Source organism: Electrona antarctica (assembly GCF_951216825.1).
Source record: "Electrona antarctica genome assembly, contig: scaffold_372, whole genome shotgun sequence".
In the NCBI taxonomy this organism is placed as follows: domain Eukaryota; kingdom Metazoa; phylum Chordata; class Actinopteri; order Myctophiformes; family Myctophidae; genus Electrona; species Electrona antarctica.
Genome location: NW_027638747.1, coordinates 77,259 through 95,563, shown reverse-complemented (window position 1 = coordinate 95,563; position 18,305 = coordinate 77,259). Strand labels below are relative to the sequence as shown.

Here is an 18,305-nt window from a genome sequence, read left to right as displayed (position 1 = left end):
GCTGTGAAAGTGACATTTAGGCACGGAGTTGGAAAACCTTGTCTGAACCCCTCCATCCTTCCTGTAGCTGCTCAGACTCTGCTTCTCTGCCCCCAGCCAAGCTTATAGGCCTGCAGAGTGTCTAGTTTTGAAGATACAGACTCTGCTAAGCAAAAGTGAACAGGGCCAAACTGGGCTTATTTCGCTGTGAAAGTGACATTTAGGCACGGAGTTGGAAAACCTTGTCTGAACCCCTCCATCCTTCCTGTAGCTGCTCAGACTCTGCTTCTCTGCCCCCAGCCAAGCTTATAGGCCTGCAGAGTGTCTAGTTTTGAAGATACAGACTCTGCTAAGCAAAAGTGAACAGGGCCAAACTGGGCTTATTTCGCTGTGAAAGTGACATTTAGGCACGGAGTTGGAAAACCTTGTCTGAACCCCTCCATCCTTCCTGTAGCTGCTCAGACTCTGCTTCTCTGCCCCCAGCCAAGCTTATAGGCCTGCAGAGTGTCTAGTTTTGAAGATACAGACTCTGCTAAGCAAAAGTGAACAGGGCCAAACTGGGCTTATTTCGCTGTGAAAGTGACATTTAGGCACGGAGTTGGAAAACCTTGTCTGAACCCCTCCATCCTTCCTGTAGCTGCTCAGACTCTGCTTCTCTGCCCCCAGCCAAGCTTATAGGCCTGCAGAGTGTCTAGTTTTGAAGATACAGACTCTGCTAAGCAAAAGTGAACAGGGCCAAACTGGGCTTATTTCGCTGTGAAAGTGACATTTAGGCACGGAGTTGGAAAACCTTGTCTGAACCCCTCCATCCTTCCTGTAGCTGCTCAGACTCTGCTTCTCTGCCCCCAGCCAAGCTTATAGGCCTGCAGAGTGTCTAGTTTTGAAGATACAGACTCTGCTAAGCAATAAGTGAACAGGGCCAAACTGGGCTTATTTCGCTGTGAAAGTGACATTTAGGCACGGAGTTGGAAAACCTTGTCTGAACCCCTCCATCCTTCCTGTAGCTGCTCAGACTCTGCTTCTCTGCCCCCAGCCAAGCTTATAGGCCTGCAGAGTGTCTAGTTTTGAAGATACAGACTCTGCTAAGCAAAAGTGAACAGGGCCAAACTGGGCTTATTTCGCTGTGAAAGTGACATTTAGGCACGGAGTTGGAAAACCTTGTCTGAACCCCTCCATCCTTCCTGTAGCTGCTCAGACTCTGCTTCTCTGCCCCCAGCCAAGCTTATAGGCCTGCAGAGTGTCTAGTTTTGAAGATACAGACTCTGCTAAGCAAAAGTGAACAGGGCCAAACTGGGCTTATTTCGCTGTGAAAGTGACATTTAGGCACGGAGTTGGAAAACCTTGTCTGAACCCCTCCATCCTTCCTGTAGCTGCTCAGACTCTGCTTCTCTGCCCCCAGCCAAGCTTATAGGCCTGCAGAGTGTCTAGTTTTGAAGATACAGACTCTGCTAAGCAAAAGTGAACAGGGCCAAACTGGGCTTATTTCGCTGTGAAAGTGACATTTAGGCACGGAGTTGGAAAACCTTGTCTGAACCCCTCCATCCTTCCTGTAGCTGCTCAGACTCTGCTTCTCTGCCCCCAGCCAAGCTTATAGGCCTGCAGAGTGTCTAGTTTTGAAGATACAGACTCTGCTAAGCAAAAGTGAACAGGGCCAAACTGGGCTTATTTCGCTGTGAAAGTGACATTTAGGCACGGAGTTGGAAAACCTTGTCTGAACCCCTCCATCCTTCCTGTAGCTGCTCAGACTCTGCTTCTCTGCCCCCAGCCAAGCTTATAGGCCTGCAGAGTGTCTAGTTTTGAAGATACAGACTCTGCTAAGCAAAAGTGAACAGGGCCAAACTGGGCTTATTTCGCTGTGAAAGTGACATTTAGGCACGGAGTTGGAAAACCTTGTCTGAACCCCTCCATCCTTCCTGTAGCTGCTCAGACTCTGCTTCTCTGCCCCCAGCCAAGCTTATAGGCCTGCAGAGTGTCTAGTTTTGAAGATACAGACTCTGCTAAGCAAAAGTGAACAGGGCCAAACTGGGCTTATTTCGCTGTGAAAGTGACATTTAGGCACGGAGTTGGAAAACCTTGTCTGAACCCCTCCATCCTTCCTGTAGCTGCTCAGACTCTGCTTCTCTGCCCCCAGCCAAGCTTATAGGCCTGCAGAGTGTCTAGTTTTGAAGATACAGACTCTGCTAAGCAAAAGTGAACAGGGCCAAACTGGGCTTATTTCGCTGTGAAAGTGACATTTAGGCACGGAGTTGGAAAACCTTGTCTGAACCCCTCCATCCTTCCTGTAGCTGCTCAGACTCTGCTTCTCTGCCCCCAGCCAAGCTTATAGGCCTGCAGAGTGTCTAGTTTTGAAGATACAGACTCTGCTAAGCAAAAGTGAACAGGGCCAAACTGGGCTTATTTCGCTGTGAAAGTGACATTTAGGCACGGAGTTGGAAAACCTTGTCTGAACCCCTCCATCCTTCCTGTAGCTGCTCAGACTCTGCTTCTCTGCCCCCAGCCAAGCTTATAGGCCTGCAGAGTGTCTAGTTTTGAAGATACAGACTCTGCTAAGCAAAAGTGAACAGGGCCAAACTGGGCTTATTTCGCTGTGAAAGTGACATTTAGGCACGGAGTTGGAAAACCTTGTCTGAACCCCTCCATCCTTCCTGTAGCTGCTCAGACTCTGCTTCTCTGCCCCCAGCCAAGCTTATAGGCCTGCAGAGTGTCTAGTTTTGAAGATACAGACTCTGCTAAGCAAAAGTGAACAGGGCCAAACTGGGCTTATTTCGCTGTGAAAGTGACATTTAGGCACGGAGTTGGAAAACCTTGTCTGAACCCCTCCATCCTTCCTGTAGCTGCTCAGACTCTGCTTCTCTGCCCCCAGCCAAGCTTATAGGCCTGCAGAGTGTCTAGTTTTGAAGATACAGACTCTGCTAAGCAAAAGTGAACAGGGCCAAACTGGGCTTATTTCGCTGTGAAAGTGACATTTAGGCACGGAGTTGGAAAACCTTGTCTGAACCCCTCCATCCTTCCTGTAGCTGCTCAGACTCTGCTTCTCTGCCCCCAGCCAAGCTTATAGGCCTGCAGAGTGTCTAGTTTTGAAGATACAGACTCTGCTAAGCAAAAGTGAACAGGGCCAAACTGGGCTTATTTCGCTGTGAAAGTGACATTTAGGCACGGAGTTGGAAAACCTTGTCTGAACCCCTCCATCCTTCCTGTAGCTGCTCAGACTCTGCTTCTCTGCCCCCAGCCAAGCTTATAGGCCTGCAGAGTGTCTAGTTTTGAAGATACAGACTCTGCTAAGCAAAAGTGAACAGGGCCAAACTGGGCTTATTTCGCTGTGAAAGTGACATTTAGGCACGGAGTTGGAAAACCTTGTCTGAACCCCTCCATCCTTCCTGTAGCTGCTCAGACTCTGCTTCTCTGCCCCCAGCCAAGCTTATAGGCCTGCAGAGTGTCTAGTTTTGAAGATACAGACTCTGCTAAGCAAAAGTGAACAGGGCCAAACTGGGCTTATTTCGCTGTGAAAGTGACATTTAGGCACGGAGTTGGAAAACCTTGTCTGAACCCCTCCATCCTTCCTGTAGCTGCTCAGACTCTGCTTCTCTGCCCCCAGCCAAGCTTATAGGCCTGCAGAGTGTCTAGTTTTGAAGATACAGACTCTGCTAAGCAAAAGTGAACAGGGCCAAACTGGGCTTATTTCGCTGTGAAAGTGACATTTAGGCACGGAGTTGGAAAACCTTGTCTGAACCCCTCCATCCTTCCTGTAGCTGCTCAGACTCTGCTTCTCTGCCCCCAGCCAAGCTTATAGGCCTGCAGAGTGTCTAGTTTTGAAGATACAGACTCTGCTAAGCAAAAGTGAACAGGGCCAAACTGGGCTTATTTCGCTGTGAAAGTGACATTTAGGCACGGAGTTGGAAAACCTTGTCTGAACCCCTCCATCCTTCCTGTAGCTGCTCAGACTCTGCTTCTCTGCCCCCAGCCAAGCTTATAGGCCTGCAGAGTGTCTAGTTTTGAAGATACAGACTCTGCTAAGCAAAAGTGAACAGGGCCAAACTGGGCTTATTTCGCTGTGAAAGTGACATTTAGGCACGGAGTTGGAAAACCTTGTCTGAACCCCTCCATCCTTCCTGTAGCTGCTCAGACTCTGCTTCTCTGCCCCCAGCCAAGCTTATAGGCCTGCAGAGTGTCTAGTTTTGAAGATACAGACTCTGCTAAGCAAAAGTGAACAGGGCCAAACTGGGCTTATTTCGCTGTGAAAGTGACATTTAGGCACGGAGTTGGAAAACCTTGTCTGAACCCCTCCATCCTTCCTGTAGCTGCTCAGACTCTGCTTCTCTGCCCCCAGCCAAGCTTATAGGCCTGCAGAGTGTCTAGTTTTGAAGATACAGACTCTGCTAAGCAAAAGTGAACAGGGCCAAACTGGGCTTATTTCGCTGTGAAAGTGACATTTAGGCACGGAGTTGGAAAACCTTGTCTGAACCCCTCCATCCTTCCTGTAGCTGCTCAGACTCTGCTTCTCTGCCCCCAGCCAAGCTTATAGGCCTGCAGAGTGTCTAGTTTTGAAGATACAGACTCTGCTAAGCAAAAGTGAACAGGGCCAAACTGGGCTTATTTCGCTGTGAAAGTGACATTTAGGCACGGAGTTGGAAAACCTTGTCTGAACCCCTCCATCCTTCCTGTAGCTGCTCAGACTCTGCTTCTCTGCCCCCAGCCAAGCTTATAGGCCTGCAGAGTGTCTAGTTTTGAAGATACAGACTCTGCTAAGCAAAAGTGAACAGGGCCAAACTGGGCTTATTTCGCTGTGAAATTTCGATGTCACTTTCACAGCGAAATAAGCCCAGTTTGGCCCTGTTCACTTTTGCTTAGCAGAGTCTGTATCTTCAAAACTAGACACTCTGCAGGCCTATAAGCTTGGCTGGGGGCAGAGAAGCAGAGTCTGAGCAGCTACAGGAAGGATGGAGGGGTTCAGACAAGGTTTTCCAACTCCGTGCCTAAATGTCACTTTCACAGCGAAATAAGCCCAGTTTGGCCCTGTTCACTTTTGCTTAGCAGAGTCTGTATCTTCAAAACTAGACACTCTGCAGGCCTATAAGCTTGGCTGGGGGCAGAGAAGCAGAGTCTGAGCAGCTACAGGAAGGATGGAGGGGTTCAGACAAGGTTTTCCAACTCCGTGCCTAAATGTCACTTTCACAGCGAAATAAGCCCAGTTTGGCCCTGTTCACTTTTGCTTAGCAGAGTCTGTATCTTCAAAACTAGACACTCTGCAGGCCTATAAGCTTGGCTGGGGGCAGAGAAGCAGAGTCTGAGCAGCTACAGGAAGGATGGAGGGGTTCAGACAAGGTTTTCCAACTCCGTGCCTAAATGTCACTTTCACAGCGAAATAAGCCCAGTTTGGCCCTGTTCACTTTTGCTTAGCAGAGTCTGTATCTTCAAAACTAGACACTCTGCAGGCCTATAAGCTTGGCTGGGGGCAGAGAAGCAGAGTCTGAGCAGCTACAGGAAGGATGGAGGGGTTCAGACAAGGTTTTCCAACTCCGTGCCTAAATGTCACTTTCACAGCGAAATAAGCCCAGTTTGGCCCTGTTCACTTTTGCTTAGCAGAGTCTGTATCTTCAAAACTAGACACTCTGCAGGCCTATAAGCTTGGCTGGGGGCAGAGAAGCAGAGTCTGAGCAGCTACAGGAAGGATGGAGGGGTTCAGACAAGGTTTTCCAACTCCGTGCCTAAATGTCACTTTCACAGCGAAATAAGCCCAGTTTGGCCCTGTTCACTTTTGCTTAGCAGAGTCTGTATCTTCAAAACTAGACACTCTGCAGGCCTATAAGCTTGGCTGGGGGCAGAGAAGCAGAGTCTGAGCAGCTACAGGAAGGATGGAGGGGTTCAGACAAGGTTTTCCAACTCCGTGCCTAAATGTCACTTTCACAGCGAAATAAGCCCAGTTTGGCCCTGTTCACTTTTGCTTAGCAGAGTCTGTATCTTCAAAACTAGACACTCTGCAGGCCTATAAGCTTGGCTGGGGGCAGAGAAGCAGAGTCTGAGCAGCTACAGGAAGGATGGAGGGGTTCAGACAAGGTTTTCCAACTCCGTGCCTAAATGTCACTTTCACAGCGAAATAAGCCCAGTTTGGCCCTGTTCACTTTTGCTTAGCAGAGTCTGTATCTTCAAAACTAGACACTCTGCAGGCCTATAAGCTTGGCTGGGGGCAGAGAAGCAGAGTCTGAGCAGCTACAGGAAGGATGGAGGGGTTCAGACAAGGTTTTCCAACTCCGTGCCTAAATGTCACTTTCACAGCGAAATAAGCCCAGTTTGGCCCTGTTCACTTTTGCTTAGCAGAGTCTGTATCTTCAAAACTAGACACTCTGCAGGCCTATAAGCTTGGCTGGGGGCAGAGAAGCAGAGTCTGAGCAGCTACAGGAAGGATGGAGGGGTTCAGACAAGGTTTTCCAACTCCGTGCCTAAATGTCACTTTCACAGCGAAATAAGCCCAGTTTGGCCCTGTTCACTTTTGCTTAGCAGAGTCTGTATCTTCAAAACTAGACACTCTGCAGGCCTATAAGCTTGGCTGGGGGCAGAGAAGCAGAGTCTGAGCAGCTACAGGAAGGATGGAGGGGTTCAGACAAGGTTTTCCAACTCCGTGCCTAAATGTCACTTTCACAGCGAAATAAGCCCAGTTTGGCCCTGTTCACTTTTGCTTAGCAGAGTCTGTATCTTCAAAACTAGACACTCTGCAGGCCTATAAGCTTGGCTGGGGGCAGAGAAGCAGAGTCTGAGCAGCTACAGGAAGGATGGAGGGGTTCAGACAAGGTTTTCCAACTCCGTGCCTAAATGTCACTTTCACAGCGAAATAAGCCCAGTTTGGCCCTGTTCACTTTTGCTTAGCAGAGTCTGTATCTTCAAAACTAGACACTCTGCAGGCCTATAAGCTTGGCTGGGGGCAGAGAAGCAGAGTCTGAGCAGCTACAGGAAGGATGGAGGGGTTCAGACAAGGTTTTCCAACTCCGTGCCTAAATGTCACTTTCACAGCGAAATAAGCCCAGTTTGGCCCTGTTCACTTTTGCTTAGCAGAGTCTGTATCTTCAAAACTAGACACTCTGCAGGCCTATAAGCTTGGCTGGGGGCAGAGAAGCAGAGTCTGAGCAGCTACAGGAAGGATGGAGGGGTTCAGACAAGGTTTTCCAACTCCGTGCCTAAATGTCACTTTCACAGCGAAATAAGCCCAGTTTGGCCCTGTTCACTTTTGCTTAGCAGAGTCTGTATCTTCAAAACTAGACACTCTGCAGGCCTATAAGCTTGGCTGGGGGCAGAGAAGCAGAGTCTGAGCAGCTACAGGAAGGATGGAGGGGTTCAGACAAGGTTTTCCAACTCCGTGCCTAAATGTCACTTTCACAGCGAAATAAGCCCAGTTTGGCCCTGTTCACTTTTGCTTAGCAGAGTCTGTATCTTCAAAACTAGACACTCTGCAGGCCTATAAGCTTGGCTGGGGGCAGAGAAGCAGAGTCTGAGCAGCTACAGGAAGGATGGAGGGGTTCAGACAAGGTTTTCCAACTCCGTGCCTAAATGTCACTTTCACAGCGAAATAAGCCCAGTTTGGCCCTGTTCACTTTTGCTTAGCAGAGTCTGTATCTTCAAAACTAGACACTCTGCAGGCCTATAAGCTTGGCTGGGGGCAGAGAAGCAGAGTCTGAGCAGCTACAGGAAGGATGGAGGGGTTCAGACAAGGTTTTCCAACTCCGTGCCTAAATGTCACTTTCACAGCGAAATAAGCCCAGTTTGGCCCTGTTCACTTTTGCTTAGCAGAGTCTGTATCTTCAAAACTAGACACTCTGCAGGCCTATAAGCTTGGCTGGGGGCAGAGAAGCAGAGTCTGAGCAGCTACAGGAAGGATGGAGGGGTTCAGACAAGGTTTTCCAAGTCCGTGCCTAAATGTCACTTTCACAGCGAAATAAGCCCAGTTTGGCCCTGTTCACTTTTGCTTAGCAGAGTCTGTATCTTCAAAACTAGACACTCTGCAGGCCTATATCAGCACCACAATATCAATATCAGCCCAATATCAATATCAGCCCAATATCAGCATCAGCCCAATATCAGCATCAGCCCAATATCAGCATCAGCCCAATATCAGCATCAGCCCAATATCAGCATCAGCCCAATATCAGCATCAGCCCAATATCAGCATCAGCCCAATATCAGCATCAGCCCAATATCAGCATCAGCCCAATATCAGCATCAGCCCAATATCAGCATCAGCCCAATATCAGCATCAGCCCAATATCAGCATCAGCCCAATATCAGCATCAGCCCAATATCAGCATCAGCCCAATATCAGCATCAGCCCAATATCAGCATCAGCCCAATATCAGCATCAGCCCAATATCAGCATCAGCCCAATATCAGCATCAGCCCAATATCAGCATCAGCCCAATATCAGCATCAGCCCAATATCAGCATCAGCCCAATATCAGCATCAGCCCAATATCAGCATCAGCCCAATATCAGCATCAGCCCAATATCAGCATCAGCCCAATATCAGCATCAGCCCAATATCAGCATCAGCCCAATATCAGCATCAGCCCAATATCAGCATCAGCCCAATATCAGCATCAGCCCAATATCAGCATCAGCATATCAGCATCAGCCCAATATCAGCATCAGCCCAATATCAGCATCAGCCCAATATCAGCATCAGCCCAATATCAGCATCAGCCCAATATCAGCATCAGCCCAATATCAGCATCAGCCCAATATCAGCATCAGCCCAATATCAGCATCAGCCCAATATCAGCATCAGCCCAATATCAGCATCAGCCCAATATCAGCATCAGCCCAATATCAGCATCAGCCCAATATCAGCATCAGCCCAATATCAGCATCAGCCCAATATCAGCATCAGCCCAATATCAGCATCAGCCCAATATCAGCATCAGCCCAATATCAGCATCAGCCCAATATCAGCATCAGCCCAATATCAGCATCAGCCCAATATCAGCATCAGCCCAATATCAGCATCAGCCCAATATCAGCATCAGCCCAATATCAGCATCAGCCCAATATCAGCATCAGCCCAATATCAGCATCAGCCCAATATCAGCATCAGCCCAATATCAGCATCAGCCCAATATCAGCATCAGCCCAATATCAGCATCAGCCCAATATCAGCATCAGCCCAATATCAGCATCAGCCCAATATCAGCATCAGCCCAATATCAGCATCAGCCCAATATCAGCATCAGCCCAATATCAGCATCAGCCCAATATCAGCATCAGCCCAATATCAGCATCAGCCCAATATCAGCATCAGCCCAATATCAGCATCAGCCCAATATCAGCATCAGCCCAATATCAGCATCAGCCCAATATCAGCATCAGCCCAATATCAGCATCAGCCCAATATCAGCATCAGCCCAATATCAGCATCAGCCCAATATCAGCATCAGCCCAATATCAGCATCAGCCCAATATCAGCATCAGCCCAATATCAGCATCAGCCCAATATCAGCATCAGCCCAATATCAGCATCAGCCCAATATCAGCATCAGCCCAATATCAGCATCAGCCCAATATCAGCATCAGCCCAATATCAGCATCAGCCCAATATCAGCATCAGCCCAATATCAGCATCAGCCCAATATCAGCATCAGCCCAATATCAGCATCAGCCCAATATCAGCATCAGCCCAATATCAGCATCAGCCCAATATCAGCATCAGCCCAATATCAGCATCAGCCCAATATCAGCATCAGCCCAATATCAGCATCAGCCCAATATCAGCATCAGCCCAATATCAGCATCAGCCCAATATCAGCATCAGCTGATATTATATCATATTGGGCTGCTTCTCTGCCCCCAGCCAAGCTTATAGGCCTGCAGAGTGTCTAGGGCTGATGGGCCAAACTGGGCTTATTTCGCTGTGAAAGTGACATTTAGGCACGGAGTTGGAAAACCTTGTCTGAACCCCTCCATCCTTCCTGTAGCTGCTCAGACTCTGCTTCTCTGCCCCCAGCCAAGCTTATAGGCCTGCAGAGTGTCAGCCCAATATCAGCATCAGCCCAATATCAGCATCAGCCCAATATCAGCATCAGCCCAATATCAGCATCAGCCCAATATCAGCATCAGCCCAATATCAGCATCAGCCCAATATCAGCATCAGCCCAATATCAGCATCAGCCCAATATCAGCATCAGCCCAATATCAGCATCAGCCCAATATCAGCATCAGCCCAATATCAGCATCAGCCCAATATCAGCATCAGCCCAATATCAGCATCAGCCCAATATCAGCATCAGCCCAATATCAGCATCAGCCCAATATCAGCATCAGCCCAATATCAGCATCAGCCCAATATCAGCATCAGCCCAATATCAGCATCAGCCCAATATCAGCATCAGCCCAATATCAGCATCAGCCCAATATCAGCATCAGCCCAATATCAGCATCAGCCCAATATCAGCATCAGCCCAATATCAGCATCAGCCCAATATCAGCATCAGCCCAATATCAGCATCAGCCCAATATCAGCATCAGCCCAATATCAGCATCAGCCCAATATCAGCATCAGCCCAATATCAGCATCAGCCCAATATCAGCATCAGCCCAATATCAGCATCAGCCCAATATCAGCATCAGCCCAATATCAGCATCAGCCCAATATCAGCATCAGCCCAATATCAGCATCAGCCCAATATCAGCATCAGCCCAATATCAGCATCAGCCCAATATCAGCATCAGCCCAATATCAGCATCAGCCCAATATCAGCATCAGCCCAATATCAGCATCAGCCCAATATCAGCATCAGCCCAATATCAGCATCAGCCCAATATCAGCATCAGCCCAATATCAGCATCAGCCCAATATCAGCATCAGCCCAATATCAGCATCAGCCCAATATCAGCATCAGCCCAATATCAGCATCAGCCCAATATCAGCATCAGCCCAATATCAGCATCAGCCCAATATCAGCATCAGCCCAATATCAGCATCAGCCCAATATCAGCATCAGCCCAATATCAGCATCAGCCCAATATCAGCATCAGCCCAATATCAGCATCAGCCCAATATCAGCATCAGCCCAATATCAGCATCAGCTGATATTATATCATATTGGGCTGCTTCTCTGCCCCCAGCCAAGCTTATAGGCCTGCAGAGTGTCTAGGGCTGATGGGCCAAACTGGGCTTATTTCGCTGTGAAAGTGACATTTAGGCACGGAGTTGGAAAACCTTGTCTGAACCCCTCCATCCTTCCTGTAGCTGCTCAGACTCTGCTTCTCTGCCCCCAGCCAAGCTTATAGGCCTGCAGAGTGTCAGCCCAATATCAGCATCAGCCCAATATCAGCATCAGCCCAATATCAGCATCAGCCCAATATCAGCATCAGCCCAATATCAGCATCAGCCCAATATCAGCATCAGCCCAATATCAGCATCAGCCCAATATCAGCATCAGCCCAATATCAGCATCAGCCCAATATCAGCATCAGCCCAATATCAGCATCAGCCCAATATCAGCATCAGCCCAATATCAGCATCAGCCCAATATCAGCATCAGCCCAATATCAGCATCAGCCCAATATCAGCATCAGCCCAATATCAGCATCAGCCCAATATCAGCATCAGCCCAATATCAGCATCAGCCCAATATCAGCATCAGCCCAATATCAGCATCAGCCCAATATCAGCATCAGCCCAATATCAGCATCAGCCCAATATCAGCATCAGCCCAATATCAGCATCAGCCCAATATCAGCATCAGCCCAATATCAGCATCAGCCCAATATCAGCATCAGCCCAATATCAGCATCAGCCCAATATCAGCATCAGCCCAATATCAGCATCAGCCCAATATCAGCATCAGCCCAATATCAGCATCAGCCCAATATCAGCATCAGCCCAATATCAGCATCAGCCCAATATCAGCATCAGCCCAATATCAGCATCAGCCCAATATCAGCATCAGCCCAATATCAGCATCAGCCCAATATCAGCATCAGCCCAATATCAGCATCAGCCCAATATCAGCATCAGCCCAATATCAGCATCAGCCCAATATCAGCATCAGCCCAATATCAGCATCAGCCCAATATCAGCATCAGCCCAATATCAGCATCAGCCCAATATCAGCATCAGCCCAATATCAGCATCAGCCCAATATCAGCATCAGCCCAATATCAGCATCAGCCCAATATCAGCATCAGCCCAATATCAGCATCAGCCCAATATCAGCATCAGCCCAATATCAGCATCAGCCCAATATCAGCATCAGCCCAATATCAGCATCAGCCCAATATCAGCATCAGCCCAATATCAGCATCAGCCCAATATCAGCATCAGCCCAATATCAGCATCAGCCCAATATCAGCATCAGCCCTAGACACTCTGCAGGCCTATAAGCTTGGCTGGGGGCAGAGAAGCAGCCCAATATGATATAATATCAGCTGATGCTGATATTGGGCTGATGCTGATATTGGGCTGATGCTGATATTGGGCTGATGCTGATATTGGGCTGATGCTGATATTGGGCTGATGCTGATATTGGGCTGATGCTGATATTGGGCTGATGCTGATATTGGGCTGATGCTGATATTGGGCTGATGCTGATATTGGGCTGATGCTGATATTGGGCTGATGCTGATATTGGGCTGATGCTGATATTGGGCTGATGCTGATATTGGGCTGATGCTGATATTGGGCTGATGCTGATATTGGGCTGATGCTGATATTGGGCTGATGCTGATATTGGGCTGATGCTGATATTGGGCTGATGCTGATATTGGGCTGATGCTGATATTGGGCTGATGCTGATATTGGGCTGATGCTGATATTGGGCTGATGCTGATATTGGGCTGATATTGATATTGGGCTGATATTGATATTGGGCTGATATAGGCCTGCAGAGTGTCTAGTTTTGAAGATACAGACTCTGCTAAGCAAAAGTGAACAGGGCCAAACTGGGCTTATTTCGCTGTGAAAGTGAGATTTAGGCACGGAGTTGGAAAACCTTGTCTGAACCCCTCCATCCTTCCTGTAGCTGCTCAGACTCTGCTTCTCTGCCCCCAGCCAAGCTTATAGGCCTGCAGAGTGTCTAGTTTTGAAGATACAGACTCTGCTAAGCAAAAGTGAACAGGGCCAAACTGGGCTTATTTCGCTGTGAAAGTGACATTTAGGCACGGAGTTGGAAAACCTTGTCTGAACCCCTCCATCCTTCCTGTAGCTGCTCAGACTCTGCTTCTCTGCCCCCAGCCAAGCTTATAGGCCTGCAGAGTGTCTAGTTTTGAAGATACAGACTCTGCTAAGCAAAAGTGAACAGGGCCAAACTGGGCTTATTTCGCTGTGAAAGTGACATTTAGGCACGGAGTTGGAAAACCTTGTCTGAACCCCTCCATCCTTCCTGTAGCTGCTCAGACTCTGCTTCTCTGCCCCCAGCCAAGCTTATAGGCCTGCAGAGTGTCTAGTTTTGAAGATACAGACTCTGCTAAGCAAAAGTGAACAGGGCCAAACTGGGCTTATTTCGCTGTGAAAGTGACATTTAGGCACGGAGTTGGAAAACCTTGTCTGAACCCCTCCATCCTTCCTGTAGCTGCTCAGACTCTGCTTCTCTGCCCCCAGCCAAGCTTATAGGCCTGCACAGTGTCTAGTTTTGAAGATACAGACTCTGCTAAGCAAAAGTGAACAGGGCCAAACTGGGCTTATTTCGCTGTGAAAGTGACATTTAGGCACGGAGTTGGAAAACCTTGTCTGAACCCCTCCATCCTTCCTGTAGCTGCTCAGACTCTGCTTCTCTGCCCCCAGCCAAGCTTATAGGCCTGCAGAGTGTCTAGTTTTGAAGATACAGACTCTGCTAAGCAAAAGTGAACAGGGCCAAACTGGGCTTATTTCGCTGTGAAAGTGACATTTAGGCACGGAGTTGGAAAACCTTGTCTGAACCCCTCCATCCTTCCTGTAGCTGCTCAGACTCTGCTTCTCTGCCCCCAGCCAAGCTTATAGGCCTGCAGAGTGTCTAGTTTTGAAGATACAGACTCTGCTAAGCAAAAGTGAACAGGGCCAAACTGGGCTTATTTCGCTGTGAAAGTGACATTTAGGCACGGAGTTGGAAAACCTTGTCTGAACCCCTCCATCCTTCCTGTAGCTGCTCAGACTCTGCTTCTCTGCCCCCAGCCAAGCTTATAGGCCTGCAGAGTGTCTAGTTTTGAAGATACAGACTCTGCTAAGCAAAAGTGAACAGGGCCAAACTGGGCTTATTTCGCTGTGAAAGTGACATTTAGGCACGGAGTTGGAAAACCTTGTCTGAACCCCTCCATCCTTCCTGTAGCTGCTCAGACTCTGCTTCTCTGCCCCCAGCCAAGCTTATAGGCCTGCAGAGTGTCTAGTTTTGAAGATACAGACTCTGCTAAGCAAAAGTGAACAGGGCCAAACTGGGCTTATTTCGCTGTGAAAGTGACATTTAGGCACGGAGTTGGAAAACCTTGTCTGAACCCCTCCATCCTTCCTGTAGCTGCTCAGACTCTGCTTCTCTGCCCCCAGCCAAGCTTATAGGCCTGCAGAGTGTCTAGTTTTGAAGATACAGACTCTGCTAAGCAAAAGTGAACAGGGCCAAACTGGGCTTATTTCGCTGTGAAAGTGACATTTAGGCACGGAGTTGGAAAACCTTGTCTGAACCCCTCCATCCTTCCTGTAGCTGCTCAGACTCTGCTTCTCTGCCCCCAGCCAAGCTTATAGGCCTGCAGAGTGTCTAGTTTTGAAGATACAGACTCTGCTAAGCAAAAGTGAACAGGGCCAAACTGGGCTTATTTCGCTGTGAAAGTGACATTTAGGCACGGAGTTGGAAAACCTTGTCTGAACCCCTCCATCCTTCCTGTAGCTGCTCAGACTCTGCTTCTCTGCCCCCAGCCAAGCTTATAGGCCTGCAGAGTGTCTAGTTTTGAAGATACAGACTCTGCTAAGCAAAAGTGAACAGGGCCAAACTGGGCTTATTTCGCTGTGAAAGTGACATTTAGGCACGGAGTTGGAAAACCTTGTCTGAACCCCTCCATCCTTCCTGTAGCTGCTCAGACTCTGCTTCTCTGCCCCCAGCCAAGCTTATAGGCCTGCAGAGTGTCTAGTTTTGAAGATACAGACTCTGCTAAGCAAAAGTGAACAGGGCCAAACTGGGCTTATTTCGCTGTGAAAGTGACATTTAGGCACGGAGTTGGAAAACCTTGTCTGAACCCCTCCATCCTTCCTGTAGCTGCTCAGACTCTGCTTCTCTGCCCCCAGCCAAGCTTATAGGCCTGCAGAGTGTCTAGTTTTGAAGATACAGACTCTGCTAAGCAAAAGTGAACAGGGCCAAACTGGGCTTATTTCGCTGTGAAAGTGACATTTAGGCACGGAGTTGGAAAACCTTGTCTGAACCCCTCCATCCTTCCTGTAGCTGCTCAGACTCTGCTTCTCTGCCCCCAGCCAAGCTTATAGGCCTGCAGAGTGTCTAGTTTTGAAGATACAGACTCTGCTAAGCAAAAGTGAACAGGGCCAAACTGGGCTTATTTCGCTGTGAAAGTGACATTTAGGCACGGAGTTGGAAAACCTTGTCTGAACCCCTCCGTCCTTCCTGTAGCTGCTCAGACTCTGCTTCTCTGCCCCCAGCCAAGCTTATAGGCCTGCAGAGTGTCTAGTTTTGAAGATACAGACTCTGCTAAGCAAAAGTGAACAGGGCCAAACTGGGCTTATTTCGCTGTGAAAGTGACATTTAGGCACGGAGTTGGAAAACCTTGTCTGAACCCCTCCATCCTTCCTGTAGCTGCTCAGACTCTGCTTCTCTGCCCCCAGCCAAGCTTATAGGCCTGCAGAGTGTCTAGTTTTGAAGATACAGACTCTGCTAAGCAAAAGTGAACAGGGCCAAACTGGGCTTATTTCGCTGTGAAAGTGACATTTAGGCACGGAGTTGGAAAACCTTGTCTGAACCCCTCCATCCTTCCTGTAGCTGCTCAGACTCTGCTTCTCTGCCCCCAGCCAAGCTTATAGGCCTGCAGAGTGTCTAGTTTTGAAGATACAGACTCTGCTAAGCAAAAGTGAACAGGGCCAAACTGGGCTTATTTCGCTGAAATTGGAACGATACAGAGAAGATTGGGATCAAACCAAAAGGAACTGAAATTTTACGTTCCTTTTGTCGATCTGGCGCCAATTTTCTTGTTAGTGAACACCAATGCGGACTCCCACAGTACCCTCCCCAGGTAACCTCAGCCGTGAGACCCCTGGATGTCCACACTGAGATAGATAGATCGATCTATAGATAAATCGCTATCTATCTATCTATCTATCTATCTATCAATCAATCAATTGGAACGATACAGTGAAGATTGGGATCATAGGAACTGAAATTGGAACGATACAGTGAAGATTGGGATCATAGGAAGTGAATTTGGAACGATACAGAGAAGATTGGGATCATAGGAACTGAAATTGGAACGATACAGTGAAGATTGGGATCATAGGAAGTGAAATTGGAACGATACAGAGAAGATTGGGATCATAGGAACTGAAATTGGAACGATACAGTGAAGATTGGGAGGAACTGAAATTGGAACGATACAGAGAAGATTGGGAGCAAACTTAGGAAGAGGACCCCCACCGTTCTTTGAGGTTTTGGCCCGAGGCCCTGCGCGGGCCCCCGAAGGGGGCCGCGCAAAAAAATTTTTGGCCCTTCCCGGTCCTTATCCATTGACAGACAGCTAATAAATGTAGATGACATTAACAGGCATTGTTATAAAAACTATATGCATTTATTTATGTATGGGGTGTGTAAGTGTGTGTGTGTGTGTGTGTGTGCGCGCGTTCTCACCCAGAGCATCATACTGATCCACTGCAGCAACCAAATCTCCATCCTCCTGCTCCAAGGACTGGACACGTGATGCCGATCGTGCTTGGAAAAAACAGAAATAACAATTACAATTTGCAATGTACAACTTAGGCATTTAGCAGACACTCTTAACCCAGAGCACCTTACAACAAGCAATGACAACATAAGATAATCACATGGTAATACATGAAATAATATTATAGGATCATAAGTAAATCAAGGGCGGGGCCTATCATTAGTCTGACAGTAGAAAATCCAAAAGATCAATAAAACTATAGGACGCTGTGTCAACAGTAAACACTGACCTGGCATCTGTCTACGTACCAGACAACCTGAATAAAACACATATAAATTCCTGCAGACAGTTGGACATTGGTTGTGTAAACAGATTACTTACTTGCGTGCTGGCGGGTGAGAGTGGGAGCTGCCACCTCCTTGTCCCGGGCCAAGACATAGGACTGGAATTTGTGGACGTCACTCCCAGGTCTCTCGACCCGTATGCCCCTGATAAACGCCACATATCTGCAGACATAACATTGTCACACCATCTTCGACATCAGTTCAAGTACTTGAATGAATGAATGAATGAATGAATGAATTTGGTCATAACAGGAAACAGCACATCAGCACCTCCATACATACAGAAGGTACAACATCACAGAGGATAAAAACACAATAGAGCATTAAGGCTTATTTGAAGGTGGTCCTCAAACTTACGATCGACACTCGTTGCCATTGGACTCATACAGAGCCTTGTAGGTGACCCCCTTGTTCCTGTACTGGGACAGCATCACCATCTCCTCGTCATTGGCCCTTGCTGGCAAAGACCCCTCCATGGCCCTACACACCTTGATGGCAGCTGCCATCTGTGGGAAGTGCAGGGCATAGGAAGTGAGTGAGTCCTTGTTGGCCATGAGAGGAGTGTGTGAAGTGTCACCAGCCTCTCTCTCCTTCTGGTGCGCTGCCACCATCATGCGCGCCCAGCCCACGTCATGGCTCAGGAGCCACTGGAAGGTTTTCCCCCTGTACTTCCCAAACTGGAGCTCAGCCTGGCTGAGAACCAGCCAGGTGGAGTTGAGGTCTCCTCCAGCTTGGGTGATGTGTGCCTTGGCCTCCTTCACCACATCCACAGCAAACTTCACCTTCGACCCAGAGGGTGACTGCTGTATTTCAGCAGCCACCCAATTAGCTTCAGGTGAAGCCTGGATGGTGAGCTCCATGGTGAAGGGCTGAGTCCTGAACACTGGACGGAAATCCATTCTGAAAACTGAAAAAAAGGAAAAAGTTAAAACCATGGCACACTGGAAAGGTGGGACATTCAGATATAGTATATAGCCTGTGTCCATTACAGATAGTTAACAGGTGACAGTACTAGTAAAACAAAACAACCTAGTAATGAAATGTATTGCAATCTCACTTTTTACTCACACAAAATGAACAGAAACAATTTCCAAACTCAGCTATTGATTAAAGTGCCTAGAATTACATGTGAATACAGTTATAGTTTTCGCTATGTACATT

General features: G+C 48.1%; 1 protein-coding gene across 1 annotated transcript in view; it reads right to left on the bottom strand.

The window, feature by feature from the left end:
- Positions 1–18,043, bottom strand: part of LOC306917756 (uncharacterized protein) — a gene marked incomplete at both ends in the record, with an annotated part of 28,646 nt that extends 10,603 nt beyond the window's left edge. The window contains 3 exons of the mRNA XM_079530667.1: positions 16,767–16,847; positions 17,182–17,306; positions 17,502–18,043. Coding sequence (XP_079386793.1) covers positions 16,767–16,847; positions 17,182–17,306; positions 17,502–18,043 — 748 coding nt within the window. The remainder of the gene's footprint in view (positions 1–16,766; positions 16,848–17,181; positions 17,307–17,501) is intronic.
- Positions 18,044–18,305: the final 262 nt, after the last annotated feature.